Source organism: Salvelinus namaycush, unplaced genomic scaffold, assembly GCF_016432855.1.
Source record: "Salvelinus namaycush isolate Seneca unplaced genomic scaffold, SaNama_1.0 Scaffold368, whole genome shotgun sequence".
NCBI lineage: Eukaryota > Metazoa > Chordata > Actinopteri > Salmoniformes > Salmonidae > Salvelinus > Salvelinus namaycush.
This window is the reverse complement of record NW_024060652.1, coordinates 158,770-183,802: the sequence shown is the minus strand read 5'-3', so window position 1 is coordinate 183,802 and position 25,033 is coordinate 158,770. Positions and strand designations below refer to the sequence as shown.

Genomic DNA, 25,033 nt, shown 5'->3' with positions numbered 1-25,033 from the left:
AGTGTGTGAAAACCTTGTGAAGACTTACAGAAAACGTTTGACCTCTGTCATTGCCAACAAAGGGTATATAACAAAGTATTGAGATAAACTTTTGTTATTGACCAAATACTTATTTTCCACCATAATTTGCAAATAAATTCATTAAAAATCCTACAATGTGATTTTCTGGATTTTTTTTTCTCATTTTGTCTGTCATAGTTGAAGTGTACCTATGATGAAAATTACAGGCCTCTCTCATCTTTTTAAGTGGGAGAACTTGCACAATTGGTGGCTGACTAAATACTTTTTTGCCCCACTGTATATGATATGTAGACAGACCTGCTGGAGTTGCATTGTTTAGCTCCTCCTCTGAGGTTGTACCCTCCCTCTTCTCATCTTGCTCCAATAGGGTGGGGAGGTTATACAAATAGCATTCCTTGGAGGTCTGTTTCGTGGAAGTGCTTTGAGCACATACACTTGTTCCATAACGGAGCATTAGTGTGTTGTATTTTTAGCCCAGTATAAGGTGTATGAGCTCAGTTTGAAGATGTCTCTTATAGAAGGTCTTCTACAGACATCAAACACGGTGACACTGCTGGGTACTGTGCTGTTTCTGCTGGTCCTCTACCTCCGCTCCTCTGGTTCCAACTCTGAGGAACAGGGGAAGGCGCCTCCAGGACCCAGGCCGCTGCCCCTGCTTGGTAACATGCTCCAGCTGGACCTCAAGAAGCCCTACTGCACTCTCTGCGAGGTAAGATGAAGTCATCCGTTGCTTTCAGAACAAAACATGTTGTGGTTGATTTGATCTGTGAGATTTGATCTGTTTTATCTCACTTATATTGTTTTTTTTGCTATTTCACCAGGTTTGAAAAGTTCAGTAAGCAAACTGATGAATGAACTCTGGCACATTGTACATGCTTTTACCTGGTTAATGTTGTTTAATGTTCTATTCTGTAATGTACTTCAATAGATATGTCCTGCCCAAGTAGCCTGGTCCCAGATGGTTATTGTTGGGACCAGGCTATGGACAAAATACTTTGTGACAGTGACCAACGTGTTGCAAGGAAAGAGATGAGGCCACTTTAGAATATTGAAAGTAAAGGGGGATACCTAGTCATTTATACAACAACACATTCAACTGAAATGTGTCTTCTGCCTTTAACACAACCCTCTGAATCAGAGAGGTGCGGGGGGCTGCCATAATCCACATCCACGACTTCGGCGCCCGAGATGCACCCCAGGAATATCCCTTCAGGGATCTTGTTAAAACAGACCTGGGTTCAAATACATAGTGTACTTAAATATGACATGTTTGTGTTTGACTATTTTCTAATATACAGCCAAAAACAACTACTTTGAATATAAAAACAAGTAGTTGTAAATACATGCCAATTGTAACATAGGTGCAGTTAATGCCTCTGACATGGAAACATAAACAATACTACCTGATGACTGATAACAAAAGAGTGCTATATAAAGAGGAGGTAATCAAGGGAGTAATGAAGTCCAGGTGTGACTGATGAGTCGCAGGTGTGCGTAATGATGGTTGCCATGTGTGCATAATGATGGTTGCCATGTGTGCATAATGATGGTTGCCAGGTGTGCATAATGATGGTTGCCAGGTGTGCATAGTGATGGTTGCCAGGTGTGCATAATGATGGTTGCCAGGTGTGCATAATGATGGTTGCCAGGTGTGCATAAAGATGAGTTGCCAGGACCAGTGGTCAGTAGACCGGTGACGATGGGAGCGGGAGCTTGACACCAATACTTTCCAAATGTATTTCCAATAAAAAACTTTGTCTAAACACTAATTTTGTTAATAATTAAGTTACATTGACTGGTATTTGAACCTAGGTCTGACATCAAGTGTAAACCACTGTCTTCACGCTATTTCTTGACTGAAACATATTAAACAAGCTGTATGTGATGTTCAGTTTTGTGCTTAGTCATAAAGTGGGGAGAACAAGTATTTGATACACTGCCGATTTTGCAGGTTTTCCTACTTACAAAGCATGTAGAGGTCTGTAATTTTTATCATAGGTACACTTCAACTGTGAGAGACGGAATCTAAAATAAAAATCCAGAAAATCACATTGTATGATTTTTAAGTAATTCATTTGCATTTTATTGCATGACATAAGTATTTGATACATCAGAAAAGCAGAACTTAATATTTGGTACAGAAACCTTTGTTTGCAATTACAGAGATCATACGTTTCCTGTAGTTCTTGACCAGGTTTGCACACACTGCAGCAGGGATTTTGGCCCACTCCTCCATACAGACCTTCTCCAGATCCTTCAGGTTTCGGGGCTGTCGCTGGGCAATACGGACTTTCAGCTCCCTCCAAAGATTTTCTATTGGGTTCAGGTATGGAGACTGGCTAGGCCACTCCAGGACCTTGAGATGCTTCTTACGGAGCCACTCCTTAGTTGCCCTGGCTGTGTGTTTTGGGTCGTTGTCATGCTGGAAGACCCAGCCACGACCCATCTTCAATGCTCTTACTGAGGGAAGGAGGTTGTTGGCCAAGATCTCGCGATACATGGCCCCATCCATCCTCCCCTCAATACGGTGCAGTCGTCCGGTCCCCTTTGCAGAAAAGCATCCCCAAAGAATGATGTTTCCACCTCCATGCTTCACGGTTGGGATGGTGTTCTTGGGGTTGTACTCATCCTTCTTCTTCCTCCAAACACAGCGAGTGGAGTTTAGACCAAAAAGCTCTATTTTTGTCTCATCAGACCACATGACCTTCTCCCATTCCTCCTCTGGATCATCCAGATGGTCATTGGCAAACTTCAGACGGGCCTGGACATGCGCTGGCTTGAGCAGGGGGACCTTGCGTGCGCTGCAGGATTTTAATCCATGACGGCGTAGTGTGTTCCTAATGGTTTTCTTTGAGACTGTGGTCCCAGCTCTCTTCAGGTCATTGACCAGGTCCTGCCGTGTAGTTCTGGGCTGATCCCTCACCTTCCTCATGATCATTGATGCCCCACGAGGTGAGATCTTGCATGGAGCCCCAGACCGAGGGTGATTGACCGTCATCTTGAACTTCTTCCATTTTCTAATAATTGCGCCAACAGTTGTTGCCTTCTCACCAAGCTGCTTGCCTATTGTCCTGTAGCCCATCCCAGCCTTGTGCAGGTCTACAATTTTATCCCTGATGTCCTTACACAAATCTCTGGTCTTGGCCATTGTGGAGAGGTTGGAGTCTGTTTGATTGAGTGTGTGGACAGGTGTCTTTTATACAGGTAACGAGTTCAAACAGGTGCAGTTAATACAGGTAATGAGTAGAGAACAGGAGGGCTTCTTAAAGAAAAACTAACAGGTCTGTGAGAGCCGGAATTCTTACTGGTTGGTAGGTGATCAAATACTTATGTCATGCAATAAAATGCAAATGAATTACTTAAAAATCATACAATGTGATTTTCTGGATTTTTGTTTTAGATTCCGTCTCTCACAGTTGAAGTGTACCTATGATAAAAATTACAGACCTCTACATGCTTTGTAAGTAGGAAAACCTGCAAAATCGGCAGTGTATCAAATACTTGTTCTCCCCACTGTATATCATTACGAGACACAACTGAGTCTATGGTGTACTTTTATGTGTACTTTATCTGTCCAGCTCTCCAAGAAATATGGTTCCATCTTCACGGTTCACTTTGGACCCAAGAAAGTGGTTGTTCTGGCAGGATACAAGACGGTCAAGCAGGCGCTGGTCAACCAGGCAGAGGACTTTGGGGACAGGGACATCACGCCTGTGCTCTATGATTTCAACCAAGGACATGGTAATGATATTTGACTCGTATGCTGGCTATGTCCCATTCTTAAAGGGATAGTTCACCCAAATTACAACCTGTCTTATTGTTTTCCTTCATCTGTAAGCAGTCTATGAACGAGCTAAAACAGCAATCCATGCGTTTGTTCTCCAATGTATGTGTTGGCCACAAATATGAGCATAGGATGAGTCAACAACGTTGTGGGTATGAGTTAACAAATTAGGAACTTTTAAAAGTGAGATTTTCACCTAAAAGTTACTTGAAATAAACTTTATTGAGCTACACAATCAATTTCAGACACTTTGAGATGAGTTGGATATGAAATGCATTACAATCTGTTGAAAGTCTTATTCTAGCCTGGTGGAACAAGTCTGATTGCTGCATTCACCATTCTGTTTTACTGCATGTATCAGCCTGCCCTTAATCCAATAGATTGGCGTTTGGAATAAGCCAGAAAATGTCTGGTCCAATCAGTGCCCTCGCAGAAACAGTGGTTGAGTTTAGGACAACAACCAATGTTGCCAAATACTGTGTTTTAATTAGGCTGTCCTCTGATTGGTTGAAAGTGATCCAATAGCTGACAAGTTCATTTTGAATAATACCACTCATTTCTGACATTTGAGACTAGAATGGTGAATGCAGAGATCAGACTAGAATGGTGAATGCAGAGATCAGGCCAGAATGGTGAATGCAGAGATCAGGCTAGAATGGTGAATGCAGAGATCAGGCTAGAATGGTGAATGAAGAGATCAGGCTAGAATGGTGAATGCAGAGATCAGGCTAGAATGGTGAATGCAGAGATCAGGCTAGAATGGTGAATGCAGAGATCAGACTAGAATGGTGAATGCAGAGATCAGACTAGAATGGTGAATGCAGAGATCAGATCAGTTTCCACAATTCATCAAATGTTCTGACTCTAATCCTCTGAAAATAATATAAATGTCGAAAATAGTTACAGATGATCATGACCAGAAAGGATGCAGAGATAATTTGGCAGATTATATATATATATATGTACATGCGCATTATTAAATGGCATATTATAGTAAATATAATTTATTTATTCATATTTCACTTTGAATTGTCATGGAAACAAACTACGTTCTCTACAGGGATTCTGTTTGCCAATGGAGACTCATGGAAAGAGATGAGGCGCTTTGCCCTGACAAACCTAAGAGACTTTGGGATGGGCAAGAAAGGGAGTGAGGAGAAAATCTTAGAGGAAATTCACTACCTTATTGAAGTGTTGGAAAAACATGAGGGTAAGAGAATCAGTATCTCTACGCTAGTAGTAGAAGTAGTATGATGTATTTATAAGGGTTGCCTAGGCTTAATTGCCTGGTTAAAAATCAGGCTATTTTTAACCACATTATTAGTAAATAGCTAATTGGCTTGCTAAGTGATTGTGTGGGTTCTGGAAATCTTATTTTGTAATTAATTAGATGTTTTGTCTATTACAGGTAAGGCATTTGACACAGCACAGCCTGTGCTTTATGCCGTCTCCAACATAATCTCGGCCATTGTCTATGGCAGCAGGTTTGAATACACTGACCCCCTATTCACAGGCATGGCGGACAGGGCCAATGAGAGTATACGCCTAACAGGTTCTGCATCAATTCAGGTACAGTCTGCTTATTCAGACCATTTTGTTTTTACTGTATTTTCTGAGTAAATAATGGCTGTCTCAGTGCAATCAATAAAACTAGGAAACAGAACACCTGTTATGAATTCTTGCAAATTAAGATGTACATACTCAGTTATACTTTACTTGATGTGCAAGTAACTTATTATATACCATTATTGTACAGTTTGTAACCCATTACTAAGCTGCTTATGAATCATTATATACAATATTCATGATGTATACATATAACATATCAAATAAAATCCTCATAGCCCAGTCCAAGATCTTCTCTGTCCTGGCACACTAATGGGGGAACCAGCTTCCCCCTGAAGCTAGGTCAGCAGAGTCCCTACCCATCTTCTGAAAGCACCTGAAACACTACCTCCTCCAAAAGTATCTTAAATAACCCCCCCCCCCCCCATCCTTCTAGCTCTGACTTTGCTGATAACTACTTTATTGAGAAAAGTGTACTTACTATGCCTGTGATATGTGATTGTCCCACCAAGCTATCTTAAGATGAATGCACTAACTGTGAATCGCTCTGGATAAGAGCGTCTGCTAAATGGCTAAAATATTTTGTACAATTAATTATATCATTGTAATTATTATATACAATATGGTTACATAATCACTAGTGATGGGCACCGATATACAAAATGATATCAATATCAGTACCATTTTTGTGATTCCATATCGTAGCGGTTTGTATAAAATATATTACAACTGTGTATGTTCACTTTTCTGTTCACTTCCATGGCTCTTTGAAGTTCAGACAACTGTTTTCAGGTTGTCCTTTGGGCCAGGTGTGAATATTCTGGTATTATAATATTGTATTCAAACTGGTTAGTTAGGGAGGCATATATTATAGGACCATCAACAGGCAATTAATTAAATATGCTAAATTGAAAACCTGTGAGAAGGTCTGTTTAAGGGTTTTGTGTACGCAGGAAAAGTAATGTGTTCTTTTTACTGAATAGTAAAAATATTAAACCGACATTGGTGCTCACAACTAATAATTACACATTTATGCAAATGTATATCACATTGAATTTATGTATTTAATGATCTAATTATAGTTGTGGTGTGTTATAATTAATATAATATTTTTTTATGCCTATTCTACCTGAATCTCTGTGTAGATGTACAACATGTTTCCCTGGTTGGGTCCGTGGATAAACAACCTGACACGTCTGAAAAAGAATATTGCTGATATGAAGATGGAGGTGACAGAGCTGGTGAGGGGCCTGAAGGAGACTCTGAACCCTCATATGTGTAGAGGCTTTGTGGACTCATTCCTTGTCCGAAAGCAGACCCTGGAGGTATGAAGACTTCATGCAGAATCTGCATCTCACTCATTCATAACAAAGTGTTGCATTAATATTGCTCAGTATAACTGTACAGAATAGAATAATCAATAAGGTCCGAGGGGGGTGTGGTATATGGTCAATTTACCACAGCTAAGGCACTGCATGACGCGAAGTGCAGTGCCTGTATACAGTCCTTGTATATTGGCCATATTCCACAAAACCCAGAGGTGCCTTGCTGGTGTTATAAACTTGTTACTAACATAATTAGAACAGTAAATGAGTCATTTTGCATCACACTCGGGGTATATTGTCTAAATTACCAAGACCAAACTGCCGGGTTTATAATACTTACTACACCACCTTGTGGTTCACTTTACTGCCCAAGAACACAACTAACTTCAGTTGTCCAACATTAACATCCCACTGGGCACAGACGTCAATTCAACATCTATTCGACGTTGATTCAACATAATTTAATTAAAATGACGTGGAAAATGTTGATTCAACCAGTTTGACTGAATGCCAGCTGAGGGAGGATCTAACTAGTTCTCTGTATCAGTAGAATCACATGTCAACTCAGACTCAAACACTAAAACAGTTCCTCAAGCTGATTTAAAAGAATGTGTTGATTATCTGTTTGGTTTGATTTGTTGGTTCTTTTCCATATTATGTCTCTGATAAGCTACACAGGAAATGGATAAAAATAGCCCATATTAATATATGTAGCCTTAGAAATAAGGTTAATACCATTAATAACTTGCTAACATCAGATATATATTAGCCATTTATGAGACTCACGTGGATAATTCATTTGATACATCATTAGCAATACAATGATATAACATCTACAGAAGACACAGGAATGCCTATGGGGGAGTTGTTGCTGTATGTATTCAGAGACATATCCCTGTAATGCTTAGAGAGGATCTCATGTCAAGTGTTAATGAAGTGTGGTTGCAGGTTCACCTGCCTCCTCTAAAGCCTAGTTTAGTGTAGCTCCTATAGGCCACCAAGTTCTGTCAGTATCTAGATAATGTGTGTGAAATGCTTGATGGGGGCTCCCGAGTGGCACAGAGGTCTAAGGCACTGCATCTCAGTGCTAGAGGCATCACTACAGACCCTGGTTTGATTCCAGGCTGGCTCACAACCGGCCATGATTGGAGTCCCATAGGGCAATGCACAATTGGGCCAGCATTGTTAGGGGTTGGCCGGGGTACACCGTCATTGTAAATAAGAATTTGTTCTTAACTGACTTGCCTAGTTAAATAAAAAAATAGTGTATGTGATATAAACAGAGAGGTCTACTATCTTGGGGACCTGAATATTGACTGGTTGTCATCAAGCTCTCCGCTGAAGAGGAAGCTTCTCACTGTAACCAGTGACTGTAATCTGGTTCAGGTTATTAATCAACCTACAAGGGTGTTTACAAACAGAACAGGAACGATCATCCTCATGCACTGTATTGATTACATTTTTTACTAATACATTTTTACTAATTGATTACATTTTTACTAATATCTTTGTTCTAAAGCTGTAGCCATTGGATGCAGTGATCACAATATCCAGTTTCTAAATCCAGGAAAGCGAAGCTTCTAAAAGATGGGACTAAAATAGTGTATGAGATCATACAATTTCATTTGAAAATCTTTTGTATTTGTCACATGCGCCGAATACAACATTGAAATGCATACTTACAAGCCCTTAACCAACAATGACGTTTGAAGAAAAATACCTAAAAAAACATTTTGCTGTGACTCTTATGTGGATGATGTTAAAAAATATTTGTTGGTCTGATGTGATTAATAAGGAGCATCCAGACGCTGCACTTGATGCATTTATGAAATTGCTTCTTCTAGTTATTGATAAACATGTACCTTTTAAGAAACTGGCTCCATGGATTGATGAGGAATTGAAAAACGGTATGGTTGAAAGAGATGGAGGGCAAAAGGAGTGGCTAATAAGTCTGGCTGCACATCTGACTGGCTTACTTACTGCAAATAGAGAAATAATGTGACAAATTCAACAAAGAGTAGAAACTGTATTATGAAGCCAAGATCAAGGATATAAAGAATGATGGGGGGGGGGGGGGGGGGCTTTGGAGTATTTTAAATTGGGGCGGCAGGTAGCCTAGTGGTTAGAGCGTTGGGCCAGTAACTGAAAGGTAGCTGGATTGAATCCCCGAGCTGACCAGATAAAAATCTGTCGTTCTGCCCCTGAACAAGGCAGTTAACTCACTGTTCCCCAGTAGGCCGTCATTGTAAATAGGAATTTGTTCTTAACTGACTTGCCTAGTTAAATAAACAAAAGGAAATTATAGTCAGAAATACTAATTCTATTAAAATGGAATCAGATGGCTTATTTATCACAACAATTTGATGTTGCCAACTATTTTAATGATAACTTCATTGGCATGGTGGCAAATTTAGGCAGGAAATGCCAGAAAAACAGCGAGCCATCATATTCATGCATTAAAAAAAACACATAATTCAAACTTACAATGCTTTTCTTTTATTTTGTAAATTTAGTGTGGGAGAGGTGAAGAAATGATTATTGATCAATAATGACAAACCTCCTGGCATTGACAACTGTCATGTCTTTAATCTGAGCCCAGAGAAGTGTTTGTCCTCAGGCCTGTTTCTAACAGCCAACCTATCAGCTTACTGCCAGCTTTTAGCAAACTGTTGGAAAAAATGGTGTTTGACCAAATACAATGCTATTTCGCTGTAAACAAATGAAGACTTTCGGCATGCTTATAGAGAAGGCCACTGGACATGCACTGGCACAAATGACTGATGATTGGTTGAAAGAAATGTATAATAAAAAGATTTCAGGGCAGCCTTATAATAATATTAGTGACCATAACGTGTTAGAAAATCCTATGTGTTATGGCTTTTCAACCTCTGCCATATTGTGGATTCAGAGCTATCTAATAGAACCCAAGGGGTTTTCTTTAATGGAAGCTTCTCTAATGTTAAACATGTCAAGTGTGGTGTACTGCATGGCACCTCTCTTGGCCCTCTACTCTTTTCTATTTGTATGACCTGCCACTGGCATTAAACAAAGCCTGTGTCCATGTATGCTGATGATTCAAGCTAGTGAAATCACTGCAACACTAAACAAAGAGCTGCAGTCAGTTTGAGAATGGGTGGCCAGTAATAAACTGGTCCTGAACATCTCCAAAATGAAGCATTGTATTGATACAAATCATTCCCTAAGTTCTGGACTTCAGCTGAATCTGGTAATCAATGGTGTGGCTGTTACTTGGTGTTATTTTAGATTGTAAACTCTCATGGTCAGAACATATTGATTTAATGATTGTAAAGATTTGAAGAGGACTGTCCGTGATAAATAGATGCTCTGCTTTTTTCAATCAATCAAATAAATAATCAAATAATAAAGCCCTTCTTACATCAGCTGATGTCAAAGTTCTGTAAAGAAACCCAGCCTAAAACAGCAAGCAATGCAGGTGTAGAAGCACCACCTTCCACAAAGCAAGCTCTAGTTTGATCTTATCTTAATTATTGACCAGTTTAAAGAAGGGCCAACTTAAGCTGCCCAGAACAGCGTGACACATTTATCTCTTCATTGTAATCAGAGGGCTAATATCAATACTATGCATGCCAGTTTCTCTTGGCTAAGATTTGAGGGAAGACTGACTGTACATAATTCATATGTCATCTGCGGGTCTGTTTCTGTTAGGAATCTGGCAATATGGATTCTTTCTACCATGACGACAACCTGGTATTTAGTGTTGGTAACCTGTTTAGTGCTGGTACCGACACCACCGGGACAACCCTGCGCTGGGGTCTGCTGCTAATGGCCAAGTACCCCCATATACAGGGTAAGGATTGATATAAACACACACACACACACACACACACACACACACACACACACACACACACACACACACACACACACACACACACACACACACACACACCACAGGAGGCTGCTGAGGGGAGGACGGCTCAAAATAATGGCTGGAATGGAGTGGTATCAAAAATATGGAAACCATGTGTTCGATTCCGTTCCAGCCATTACTGTGAGCCCCTCCTCCACAATTAATGTGCCACCTGTGACACACAGACATGAAACAGTAAAGCACTCATGGTGTTACAAGTTATAAACATCGGCAAAAGGCCAAATTGAAGAATATATTATGAAACTAGATAAGGATGGCTTGTTTTGTTTTTTAACAGTATTTTTATTGGAATTTCACAATTTTCACCCATATTAAGAGATACAACAACAGAGACAAAGCAAAAAAAACAGCACTCACTTACACATACCTGCGCATATATATACACTGCTCAAAAAAATAAAGGGAACACTTAAACAACACAATGTAACTCCAAGTCAATCACACTTCTGTGAAATCAAACTGTCCACTTAGGAAGCAACACTGATTGACAATAAATTGCACATGCTGTTGTGCAAATGGAATAGACAAAAGGTGGAAATTATAGGCAATTAGCAAGACACCCCCAATAAAGGAGTGATTCTGCAGGTGGTGACCACAGACCACTTCTCAGTTCCTATGCGTCCTGGCTGATGTTTTGGTCACTTTTGAATGCTGGCGGTGCTCTCACTCTAGTGGTAGCATGAGACGGAGTCTACAACCCACACAAGTGGCTCAGGTAGTGCAGCTCATCCAGGATGACACATCAATGCGAGCTGTGGCAAGAAGGTTTGCTGTGTCTGTCAGCGTAGTGTCCAGAGCATGGAGGCGCTACCAGGAGACAGGCCAGTACATCAGGAGACGTGGAGGAGGCCGTAGGAGGACAACAACCCAGCAGCAGGACCGCTACCTCCGCCTCTGTGCAAGGAGTAGCACTGCCAGAGCCCTGCAAAATGACCTCCAGCAGGCCACAAATGTGCATGTGTCAGCATATGGTCTCACAAGGGCTCTGAGGATCTCATCTCGGTACCTAATGGCAGTCAGGCTACCTCTGGCGAGCACATGGAGGGCTGTGCGGCCCCACAAAGAAATGCCACCCCACACCATGACTGACCCACCGCCAAACCGGTCATGCTAGAGGATGTTGCAGGCAGCAGAACGTTCTCCACGGCGTCTCCAGACTCTGGCACGTCTGTCACATGTGCTCATGTGCTCAGTGTGAACCTGCTTTCATCTGTGAAGAGCACAGGGCGCCAGTGGCGAATTTGCCAATATTGGTGTTCTCTGGCAAATGCCAAACGTCCTGCACGGTGTTGGGCTGTAAGCACAAACCCCACCTGTGGACGTAGGGCCCTCATACCACCCTCATGGAGTCTGTTTCTGACCGTTTGAGCAGACACATGCACATTTGTGGCCTGCTGGAGGTCATTTTGCAGGGCTCTGGCAGTGCTACTCCTTGCACAGAGGCGGAGGTAGCGGTCCTGCTGCTGGGTTGTTGTCCTCCTACGGCCTCCTCCACGTCTCCTGATGTACTGGCCTGTCTCCTGGTAGCGCCTCCATGCTCTGGACACTACGCTGACAGACACAGAAAACCTTCTTGCCACAGCTCGCATTGATGTGCCATCCTGGATGAGCTGCACTACCTGAGCCACTTGTGTGGGTTGTAGACTCCGTCTCATGCTACCACTAGAGTGAGAGCACCGCCAGCATTCAAAAGTGACCAAAACATCAGCCAGGACGCATAGGAACTGAGAAGTGGTCTGTGGTCACCACCTGCAGAATCACTCCTTTATTGGGGGTGTCTTGCTAATTGCCTATAATTTCCACCTTTTGTCTATTCCATTTGCACAACAGCATGTGCAATTTATTGTCAATCAGTGTTGCTTCCTAAGTGGACAGTTTGATTTCACAGAAGTGTGATTGACTTGGAGTTACATTGTGTTGTTTAAGTGTTCCCTTTATTTTTTTGAGCAGTGTATATATATATATACACATATACATACACATACACACACATACACACACGCACACCATTTTCCTCTCCCCGCTTCTCTCACCCCATCCCCATCATTGCGTCTCTCAATACATACATTTTAAACAAACTTACAAACAGAAATTAAACAAAAAAGCTCAGTTTAAACTAAGAAGTTAGGTTCCACACATGGAACGTACAGTGTAATTCTGAAATACATAGATCACCACCATTCTAAGAGAATCCTTGCAGCATAATAGCTGATACCTCAGGTTCTAGGTAATTTAGATAGGGTTCCCATACTTTGTAGAACTGATCTGTTTTAGAATGCAATGTACATGTCAGATATTCCAGAGGCACCCATTCAAATAGTATCTTATGCCAATCTTTAATAGAAGGAACCTTATCACTAATCCACTATAAAAGGATGTTTTCCCTTGCTGCAAAGGTAAGGATGTTGTAAAGCCTCCTCTTACCCACAGAAGTAACATGCCTACTAGGGAGACCCAACAGTAAAGAAACTGGGTCCAATTCTAGATCAAACCCTAGGATCTTTTCAATTTCTTGCAGAACACCAGACCAGAATCTTTGTATTTTTGTACATGACCATAAACAATGTGTTAGGGTGCCTGTATCAGTTTTACATTTAAGACACTGAGGAGAAGAGGAAGAGGGGCTAAAAGCATGTCTGCGATTTGGGGATATATGCAATCTGTGTATTATTCTTAATTGGATTGCTCTAGTACGATTACATATAGATATTGTTTTTGCATATCTCCAAATGTCCTCCCACATCTCTTCGTCAATAGTAACAGACAATTATTTCTCCCACACTTGTTTCACCCTCTGTGTGTCGACAGCAGAAAAGGACCTTAAAGCATCATAAAACAGACTTTGTGGGGAAAAAAAACATTCTTTCAATGACAGACATATCAGGGTTACCAAGCGGAAAATGTCCTGCTTTGGGAGTCGATATTTCTCCACCATCTGCTCAAATGACAATAAAATCTTATCAGCAAATAAGTCATTTAGTCTGCGTATGCCCTTATTAAGCCAAAAGTTAAAGCCAGCATCCAGCAATCCTGGACCAAAATCTGGGATGTTAAGAATTGGGGTAAGAGCAGAGGTTAGTTTGGAACTTCCCAGGAAGCGCTGAACTGACCTTCATACTTTGAGTGTGTTAAGTGTAATAGGATTATTGCAGTGATCTTCTACAGACTTGAAACTTCTGAAAAATAAAAGATCCTGTAAGAGGTATTTTGAAAGAGGAGTCTCAATGTCTAACCAAATAGAGGAGTCGTCGTTTGTGATCCAATCAGAAATATAACATAGGTGGGCACACCACTGATATAACCTGATATTGGGCACTTGGCAGCTGCAATATTGCCATCTTAAGTCTTGGCTTGCGTTTACTCCATATAAAGGAACTTAGCCATCCGTTTACATCCTTTATTACATTATTGGAGAATAATACTGGGATCATTTGGATTAGGTAAAGTAGTCTAGGTAAAATGTTCATTTTCAAGAGGGATATTCTACCCAACCAAGAAATCGGGAGAGAGTTTTATTTATTTATTTTTATTTCACCTTTATTTAACCAGGTAGGCTAGTTGAGAACAAGTTCTCATTTGCAACTGCGACCTGGCCAAGATAAAGCATAGCAGTGTGAACAGACAACAACACAGAGTTACACATGGAGTAAACAATAAACAAGTCAATAACATAGTAGGAAAAAAAGAAAAAAAGAAAATCTATATACAATGTGTGCAAAAGGCATGATGAGGTAGGCAATAAATAGGCCATAGGAGCGAATAATTACAATTTAGCAGGTTAACACTGGGGTGATAAATCATCAGATGATCATGTGCAAGTAGAGATACTGGTGTGCAAAAGAGCAGAAAAGTAAATAAATAAAAACAGTATGGGGATGAGGTAGGTAAATTGGGTGGGCTATATACCGATGGACTATGTACAGCTGCAGCGATCGGTTAGCTGCTCAGATAGCAGATGTTTAAAGTTGTTGAGGGAGATAAAAGTCTCCAACTTCAGAGATTTTTGCAATTCGTTCCAGTCGCAGGCAGCAGAGAACTGGAAGGAAAGGCGTCCAAATGAGGTTGTGGCTTTAGGGATGATCAGTGAGATACACCTGCTGGAGCGCGTGCTATGGGTGGGTGTAGCCATCGTGACCAGTGAACTGAGATAAGGCGGCGCTTTACCCAGCATAGCCTTGTAGATGACCTGGAGCCAGTGGGTCTGACGACGAACATGTAGCGAGGGCCAGCCGACTAGAGCATACAGGTCGCAGTGGTGGGTGGTATAAGGTGCTTTAGTAACAAAACGGATGGCACTGTGATAAACTGCATCCAGTTTGCTGAGTAGAGTATTGGAAGCTATTTTGTAGATGACATCGCCGAAGTCGAGGATCGGTAGGATAGTCAGTTTTACTAGGGTAAGTTTGGCGGCGTGAGTGAAGGAGGCTTTGTTGCGAAATAGAAAGCCGACTCTAGATTTGATTTTGGATTGGAGATGTTTGATATGAGTCTGGAAGGAGAGTTTGCAGTCTAGCCAGACACCTAGGTACTTATAGATGTCCACATATTCTAGGTCGGAACCATCCAGGGTGGTGATGCTAGTCGGGCGTGCGGGTGCAGGCAGCGACCGGTTGAAAAGCATGCATTTGGTTTTACTAGCGTTTAAGAGCAGTTGGAGGCTACGGAAGGAGTGTTGTATGGCATTGAAGCTCGTTTGGAGGTTAGATAGCACAGTGTCCAAGGAAGGGCCAGAAGTATACAGAATGGTGTTGTCTGCGTAGAGGTGGATCAGGGAATCGCCCGCAGCAAGAGCAACATCATTGATATATACAGAGAAAAGAGTCGACCCGAGAATTGAACCCTGTGGTACCCCCATAGAGACTGCCAGAGGACCGGACAACATGCCCTCCGATTTGACACACTGAACTCTGTCTGCGAAGTAGTTGGTGAACCAGGCAAGGCAGTCATTAGAAAAACCGAGGCTACTGAGTCTGCCGATAAGAATATGGTGATTGACAGAGTCGAAAGCCTTGGCCAGGTCGATGAAGACTGCTGCACAGTACTGTCTTTTATCGATGGCGGTTATGATATCGTTTAGTACCTTGAGCGTGGCTGAGGTGCACCCGTGACCGGCTCGGAAACCGGATTGCACAGCGGAGAAGGTACGGTGGGATTCGAGATGGTCAGTGATCTGTTTGTTGACTTGGCTTTCGAAGACCTTAGATAGGCAGGGCAGGATGGATATAGGTCTGTAACAGTTTGGGTCCAGGGTGTCTCCCCCTTTGAAGAGGGGGATGACCGCGGCAGCTTTCCAATCCTTGGGGATCTCAGATGATACGAAGGAGAGGTTGAACAGGCTGGTAATAGGGGGTGCGACAATGGCGGCGGACAGTTTCAGAAATAGAGGTTCCAGATTGTCAAGCCCAGCTGATTTGTATGGGTCCAGGTTTTGCAGCTCTTTCAGAACATCTGCTATCTGGATTTGGGTAAAGGAGAAGCTGGGGAGGCTTGGGCGAGTAGCAGCGGGGGGGGGGGCGGAGCTGTTGGCCAAGGTTGGAGTAGCCAGGAGGAAGGCATGGCCAGCCGTTGAGAAATGCTTGTTGAAGTCTTCGATTATCACGGATTTATCGGTGGTGACCGTGTTACCTAGCCTCAGTGCAGTGGGCAGCTGGGAGGAGGTGCTCTTGTTCTCCATGGACTTTACAGTGTCCCAGAACTTTTTGGAGTTAGAGCTACAGGATGCAAATTTCTGCTTGAAAAAGCTGGCCTTTGCTTTCCTGACTGACTGCGTGTATTGGTTCCTGACTTCCCTGAACAGTTGCATATCGCGGGGACTCTTCGATGCTATTGCAGTTCGCCACAGGATGTTTTTGTGCTGGTCGAGGGCAGTCAGGTCTGGAGTGAACCAAGGGCTATATCTGTTCTTAGTTCTGCATTTTTTGAACGGAGCATGCTTGTCTAAGATGGTGAGGAAGTTACTTTTAAAGAATGACCAGGCATCCTCAACTGACGGGATGAGGTCAATATCCTTCCAGGATACCCGGGCCAGGTCGATTAGAAAGGCCTGCTCGCAGAAGTGTTTTAGGGAGCAGCGTTTGACAGTGATGAGGGGTGGTCGTTTGACCGCGGACCCGTAGCGGATACAGGCAATGAGGCAGTGATCGCTGAGATCCTGATTGAAGACAGCAGAGGTGTATTTGGAGGGCAAGTTGGTCAGGATAATGTCTATTAGGGTGCCCATGTTTACGGATTTAGGGTTGTACCTGGTGGGTTCCTTGATGATTTGTGTGAGATTGAGGGCATCTAGCTTAGATTGTAGGACTGCCGGGGTGTTAAGCATATCCCAGTTTAGGTCACCTAACAGAACAAACTCTGAAGCTAGATGGGGGGCGATCAATTCACAGATGGTGTCCAGGGCACAGCTGGGAGCTGAGGGGGGTCGGTAGCAGGCGGCAACAGTGAGAGACTTATTTCTGGAGAGATTAATTTTTAAAATTAGAAGCTCAAACTGTTTGGGCATAGACCTGGAAAGTATGACAGAACTTTGCAGGCTATCTCTGCAGTAGATTGCAACTCCTCCCCCTTTGGCAGTTCTATCTTGACGGAAAGTGTTATAGTTGGGTATGGAAATCTCAGAATTTTTGGTGGCCTTCCTAAGCCAGGATTCAGACACGGCAAGGACATCAGGGTTGGCAGAGTGTGCTAAAGCAGTGAGTAAAACAAACTTAGGGAGGAGGCTTCTGATGTTGACATGCATGAAACCAAGGCTTTTTTGATCACAGAAGTCAACAAATGAGGGTGCCTGGGGACATGTAGGGCCTGGGTTTACCTCCACATCACCCGAGGAACAGAGGAGTAGTAGGATGAGGGTGCGGCTAAAGGCTATCAAAACTGGTCGCCTAGAGCGTTGGGGACAAGGAATAAAAGGAGCAGATTTATGGGCGTGGTAGAATATATTCAGGGCATAATGTGCTGACAGGGGTATGGTGGGGTGCGGGTACAGCGGAGGTAAGCCCAGGCACTGGGTGAGGATAAGAGAGGTAGTATCTCTGGACATGCTGGTTATAATGGGTGAGGTCACCGCATGTGTGGGAGGTGGGACAAAGGAGGTAACAGAGGTATTAGGAGTGGAACTACGGGCTCCATTGTAAACTGAAACAATGATGACTAACCCGAACAACAGTATACAAGGCATATTGATATTTGAGAGAGACATATAGTAAGGCATAAAGTAATCGCAGGTCTGATTGGGAGAGCTAGCTAAAACAACAGGTGAGACAACAGCAGCTAGTCAGCTAATACAACAACAGCAGGTAAAATGGCGATGACTAGGCAGAGAGGGTCGGATTAACTACACACAGAGCCTGAGTTCGCGGCTGGGGCCGACAGATAAACACAAATAAACAGAATGGAGTACCGTGATTGATGAACAGTCCAGCAGGCATCAGCTATGTAGCCAAGTGATCATAGTGTCCAGGGGGGAGCAGTGGATGGAACAGGGAAGCCGTCACCACGCTAGCACGCGCTCCAGATCGTGTCTTATTGTATCAAACAAGGGAACAAAATTGGCTTTGTACATTTGCTGGAATTTAGGAGTTACGAATATACCCAGATATGTAAAACCTGAGGGAGACCATTTAAAAGGGAAGGGGGGAGAAGTATTAGGTACAGAGTGAAGGTTACCAAGTGGCATAGCCTCTGATTTAGTTAAGTTAATCTTGTAGCCTGAGAATTCGCTGAATAATTCAATAATATTGATAAGAGATGTAGTTGAAGTCTCGGGACTAGAGATGAATATCAGGACATCATCAGCATACAAGCTTATTTTATGGTGAACATCACCAATGAGCAGCCCCTGTATAGCAGGCGTTACCCTGATGGCCTTGGCCAGTGGTTCCATAACGAGTGCAAATAGGAGAGGGGACAAAGCACAGCCCTGTCTGGTACCTCTGTATATAGAGAAGCTATTTGACCGTAGCCCATTAGTAAGGACAGCAGCCTGAGGATCATCATATAAAACTTTCACCCACTCTCCGAGTGATTTTTGAGAAAGGCAGCCATTGTTACTCTCGGTCCTAGTGAAAAGCCAACTGTCCCGGTTGATATATTATCGAATAGATATTTGAAAAACACCCTGAGGATGGATTATAAACAACGTTTGACATGTTTCTGTGGACATTATGGATATAATTTGGAAAAAAATTAGGCGTTGTCGCGACCGCTCTTTCCGGTGGATTCCTGGGCATAACGCATCAAACTAACGGAGGTATTTGGATATAAAAAATATCTTTATGGAACAAAAGGAACATTTGCTGTCTAACTGGGAGTCTCGTGAGTGAAAACATCCGAAGATCATCAAAGGTAAATGATTAATTTGATTGCTTTTCTGATTTTCGTGACCAAGTTACCTGATGCTAGGTGTACTTATTGTTTTGTCGAGCGATCGATAAACTTACACAAACGCTTGTATTGCTTTCGCTGTAAAGCATAATTTCAAAATCTGAGACGACAGATGGATTAACAAAAGGCTAAGCTGTGTTTTGCAATATTGCACTTGTGATTTCATGAAATTATATTTTATTATATACCTGTCGCGCTAGGCTAGGCTATGCTAGTCAGCGTTTCTGATGACAAATATCCCGGATCCGGGATGGGGAGTCCAGACAGGTTTAATAGGGCAGGAGTGGGAGTTTTAATATAGTCCTTCTCTTTAGTTCCTAATTCACCCTCTAACGTTTTTTGCTTTTTCCGCCTCTTAGTGGCTGTGTATGACATAATCAGACCCCTGGCGTACGCTTTACAGGTTTCCCAAAGGAGCGAGGGGTTATCTGTTGATTGAGAGTTAATAGAGAAAAATGCTTTAAACTCTGTAATAAAATATGATGTGAATGTATGGTCTTTAAGGATGGTTGTATTCAACCTCCAATGTCTTGACAGATTGAATGCCCCGTTGAGTTTTATGTCCAGGATCACCTCTGCATGATCAGATATGACTATGCTTCCTATCCTAGCGGATAAAACAGACTGCAAAGACGTCCTGGGCATAAAAAAGTAATCTATTCTAGTCTGACATCCATGAGGTGCAGAGAAAAAAGTGAACTCTCTGTTGGAGGGGTGAAAAGTTCTCCAAACATCAGCATACCCCAGATCATCACAAATAGCTTTAAGTGACTTAGCTCGAGGAGAGAGTGAAGCTATACCGCTGGGAAACTTATCAATAAGGGGGTTCAACAAACAATTAAAATCTCCTCCAACCACTGCAGTGTCTGAGTTTAATTCTGAAAAGTCTAGAAATACCTTAGTGAGGAAGTCAGGGGGGTGGGCAGGGGGGAAGTAAATATTCATTATGGAGATGTTCTGCCCTTGTAAAGTACCATTAATTATAACAAAGCGACCAAATTTATCTTTCACACAATTCAAGACCTTAAGTGGTAAGTTCTTTTTCACAAGAATTGCTACACCTCTACTTCTGGATGTAAATGATGAGAAAAACACTTGACCAAACCCCCCTTGTTGTAATTTCAGATGCTCCTTATCATCCAAATGAGTTTCTTGCAACAGGGCAATATCAATATTTTCTTTTTTCAAAAAAGACAGTACCTTCTTCCTTTTAATGGGGTTATGGCTCCCTCTAATGTTTCATGTACATACACGCAGTCTGTTACCTGCCATTGCACTTTGACCATTCAATATCCAGACTGAATCCTACTGTAAAAGTGGGGTGGTACCTTTTTCCATGTGTTGAACTCTCTTCTATCTCACCGAGCATAAACAAACGATATGAACCCTGAACTCGAACTATACTAAACCCAAAAATTAAACATGTAAAGATCCAAAAGAGGGTTTTCCCACTAGCTAACATGCAGGGGATTTCAACTTTCCAATGTAGACTCTTAAGTCTGCATTGCCACTCAATAGCCTCATCCTTTATATATATGGAAATGAAAATCAGTATATGAAGATTGAGGCTCTTCCACCTAAAACCAAGCCTGGGCACCAATATAGATTCACCCATATCTCAGCCTGAGCTATAGTGGCAGTTACTTTAGCAAGAAAAATTATAAAAATACGAATATTACTGAACCGGAACACGTGAGAACTCACACCACTGTTTCATGATCAGATTCAAATAAAATAAAAAAAGTTATCCAATGCTGCGGAGGTGCAACTTAAAGTTATTTACCCGAGAGAGTCAATAAACGCAGCAGCCTCTTCAGGTGTGTAGAGTTTCTTAGGCGATCCGTTGACCATAATCTTCAATGTGGCCGGGTACAGCAGTGCGTAGTCCATCTTCATTCTCTTGAGTTGAGCCTTCGCCTCATCAAACCCTTTGCGTCTTCGTACAACCGCTGTGGAATAATCATTGAAGAATGAGACCTTTGGACCTTTACGTTGACTACCGTCAGAACCGATGTTTCTAGCCGCATCCATGACGCGCTGCTTGTCGGTGAAGTTGTGGAACTTTATAACCACTGGCCGTGGGCGCTGGTTGGGACCGGGTAGCGGTGCTTGAGAGCGATGGGCTCTGTCCAGCTTCACACGACCAGCCTTAGTGTCCATTTGTAGGTAGTCAGGGATCCATTCCTCAAAACATTTAACTGAACGTGTCCCTTCAGAATTTTCCGGGAGTCCCACAACACGAATATTGCATCTGCGTCCTCGATTATCCAAGTCGTCAATGTGCTCCGCCATTTCGCGCACCTGTTTCTCAAGTGCTTTTATCTTAGTGTCCATAGATGTAGTTGAAGCTTCCACTGTAGCAATTCTTCCTTCCACCTCATCAACACGTTTAACACACCCCCTGTAGTTCAGCTGAATGGCCTGCTATTGCTTCCAAGACTGTTCTTATCTTAACATCGATCACTTTAGTAATGTTATCTGTCATCTTTTGAATCACCAGGTCCATTGTGCCTGGATCCGCAATGGTGTTAGCTTCGCTAACGTAAGCTAGCTCCTCCTGCACATCTACAGGGATGGTGGTTTTGGTCGAGTTCTTAGTAGTTCTGTTGGGCATGTTGTCGGAGATTTTTGAGAAATAGCCGTCAAGACTCATTGTAGGATAACTTATTTAGCCAATTCTACCACTTTTTCAAGCTAGGAGATTAATGAAAAAATATAAATTTACGAATGCCACGGGAGCTCGCTGAAACACAGTGTGCTCTCTACGGCGCCATTTTGTTCCCCCAAGGATGGCTTGGTTAATGAAGGTTAAACGTTAACTCAGGATTATACACTGAGTGTACAAAACATTAGGAACATCTTCCGCAGAACAGCCTGAATTCGTTGGAGCATGGACTCTAGAAGGTGTCGAAAGCATTCCACAGAGATGCTGGCCCATGTTGAATCCGATGCTTTCCACAGTTGTGTCAAGTTGGCTGGATGTCCTTTGGGTGGTGGACCATTCTTGATATACACGGGAAACTGTTGAGTGTGAAAAGCCCAGCGGCGTTGCAGTTCTTGACACAGACCGATGCGCTTGGCACCTTCACCATACCCCGTTCAAAGGCACTTAAATCTTTTGTCTTGCCCATTCAACCTCTGAATGGAACGCATACACAATCCATGTCGCAAGACCCACTGGTTGACGCTTATTTATAAAACCCTCTTAAGCCTCACTCCCCCTATCTGAGATATCTCCTGCAGCCCTCATCCTCCACATACAACACCCGTTCTGCCAGTCACATTCTGTTAAAGATCCCCAAAGCGCACACATCCCTGGGTCGCTCATCTTTTCAGTTCCCTGCAGCTAGCGACTGGAACGAGCTGCAACAAACACTCAAACTGGACAGTTTTATCTCAATCTCTTTATTCAAAGACTCAATCATGGACAGTCTTACTGACAGTGGCTGCCTTGCATGATGCATTGTTCTCTACCTTGCCCTTTGTGCTGTTGTCTGTGCCCAATAATGTAAGTACCATGTTTTGTGCTGCTACCATGCTGTGTTGTCATCTTAGGTCTCTCTTTATGTAGTGTTGTGTTCTCTCATCGTGATGTGTGTTGTCCTATATTTGATTTATTTTTAATCCCAGTCCCCATTCCCGCAGGAGGCCTTTTGGTAGGCCGTCATTGTAAATAAGAATTTGTTCTTAACTGACTTGCCTAGTTAAATAAAGTCTCAATTGTCTCAAGGCTTAAAAATCCGTTGTTAGCCTGTCTCCTCCCCTCCATCTACACTGATTGAAGTGGATTTAACAAGAGACATCAATAAGGAATCATAGCTTTCACCTGGATTCACCTGGTCAGTCTGTCAGTGAACGAGCAGGGGTTTTTAATGTTTGTATACCCAGTGTACATTTCATTGTATTAACTCCAACCCTCCCTCCTTTCTGTCTCAGACCAGGTCCAGGAGGAGATCAGCAGGGTTATAGGAAGTCGTCAGCCCTTGGTAGAGGACAGGAAGAACCTGCCCTACACTGATGCAGTGATCCATGAGACCCAGAGACTGGCCAACATTGCACCCATGGCCATCCCTCATACCACCAGCCGAGATGTCACCTTCCAGGGATATTTCATCAAAAAGGTCAGATACCTGAATATCCAAATCTCTGTTTATTTTGTGACCAACTTCATATTGTCTTCTTTTTTTCTGAAGGGAGGTTGCAGGTTCAAAAAACAATAAAATAAATGCAAAGAGAAGCCCAATCCATTCCCCCCTTCAGTCCTTATCCACCCGCCCGCATCCTCCTTCCCCACCTGAAAACCATGCCTCCCACCCCACCTGTATAAATTGATGGTTGGGATTACAGGATGCCAAGGTCATATTTTTATATTGTAACAAGTGCGCTGGGAGTCGGGAAGCAAGTTCAGGGAGTTAATCATTTAATCAATAAACGAAACATAATTTACCTCCCGGGTGGCGCAGTGGTCTAGGGCACTGCATCGCAGTGCTAGCTGCGCCACCAGAGTCTCTGGGTTCGCGCCCAGGCTGGGCTGGGTTCGCGCCCAGGCTCTGTCGCAGCCGGCCGCAACCGGGAGGTCCGTGGGGCGACGCACAATTGGCATAGCGTCGTCCGGGTTAGGGAGGGTTTGGCCGGTAGGGATATCCTTGTCTCAGTATGTAAAAATGTAATGAAATGTATGCACTCTACTGTAAGTCGCTCTGGATAAGAGCGTCTGCTAAATGACTTAAATGTAAATGTAAATACAAAACAAGAACTAACAACGCACAGACATGAAACTGAAACAGAAACAACGCCTGGGGAAGGAACCAAAGGGAGTAATATATGGAAGGTAATCAGGCAGGTGATGGCATCCAGGTGAGTCTGAGGTGCTGGTGCACGTAATGATGGTGACAGGTGTGTGTGTGTGTAATAATGAGCAGCCTGGTGACCTAGCGTGCCGTAGAGGGAGTATATAAATCCATCACTGGATGGTTTGGTAGTTGGGGTTTCCCAAGGGACTCCGTAGACCAGTATAGTGAACTTTAGTTGTAAATATTGAAAAAAGGAGTTACCTGTTAATGTATCTTTCAAATCTTGGAATGTTCTCAAACCATTACTGTCCATGATATCGGTAAGGATTCCACATTTGGGGGATGCAAAAAGACGGCATCCAGATCACAACACATTATTGTAAAATATTGGAGTGTGGGCATGCTGTAAGTATATATTTCTGCCTGCAGTTGTAATCCACTCCTTTTGAGTGTGCACATTTATTAAACCAAGTTTCATTACTTTTACTCTGAAAATAAGGGGTCATATGCTTCACCCTTACTGCAGGGGACGTCTGTGATTCCTCTACTGACGTCGGTCCTACAGGACGATAGCGAATGGGAGAGCCCCCACACCTTTACCCCCTCCCACTTTCTGGATGAGCACGGAGGATTTGTCAAGAGGGACGCCTTCATGGCCTTCTCTGCAGGTATATTAACTTCATTATATAACACATAATTTCATTGCAAGAAGTAGATCAATTCTGGTAGCCTTTTGGACAGACTTCATGCTATTTTCTGTATCTTTGGTCTCTCGCAGGTCGTAGGGTGTGTCTGGGGGAGGGTCTGGCCAGGATGGAGCTCTTCCTCTTCTTCACCTCCCTCCTGCAGCGCTTTCATTTCTCTCCTCCTCCTGGAGTAACAGAGGATGATCTGGACCTGACGCCGTCCGTGGGGTTCACCCTCAATCCTTCACCTCACCAGCTCTGTGCTGTGAGCAGGGTCTGAGATTTGAACATGAAAATATTGGTGGGGCAAACTCAGTCAAAAAGCTAATATGCATCAAAACCACTACACATTAAATGTACCATTATAATAAATAATCCCAGAAATGAGTTTGCGCGACACACACAAACATGATTATATTTTGTTTGATCGGTTCATAGGCTACTTCCAATATCCTTTTAGATTTAATTGCACGGAAGACCACAGTAGTCGAACATACTTTATAGAGTAAAGTTAATTTTAATTCAAAATGTCATGTTCCAGTTAAGAATAAAGTTTATAAACCTTC

The 25,033-nt window shown here is 42.8% G+C and overlaps 1 protein-coding gene across 2 annotated transcripts; it reads left to right on the top strand.

The window, feature by feature from the left end:
* The first annotated feature begins 420 nt into the window (after positions 1 to 420).
* LOC120040605 (cytochrome P450 2K1) lies at positions 421 to 25,033 on the top strand. Of its 2 annotated transcripts, none has more exons than XM_038985693.1 (9): positions 421 to 730; positions 3,600 to 3,762; positions 4,866 to 5,015; positions 5,319 to 5,374; positions 6,517 to 6,696; positions 10,384 to 10,525; positions 22,925 to 23,109; positions 24,308 to 24,449; positions 24,560 to 25,033. In XM_038985693.1, exons 1-9 carry the CDS (start codon positions 527 to 529, stop codon positions 24,745 to 24,747), a joined length of 1,410 nt encoding a protein of 469 aa, XP_038841621.1. In that variant the 5' UTR covers positions 421 to 526; the 3' UTR covers positions 24,748 to 25,033. The 2 variants fall into 2 exon arrangements, with proteins under 2 accessions (XP_038841621.1, XP_038841620.1); XM_038985692.1 differs by having other exon boundaries at positions 422 to 730; positions 5,214 to 5,374.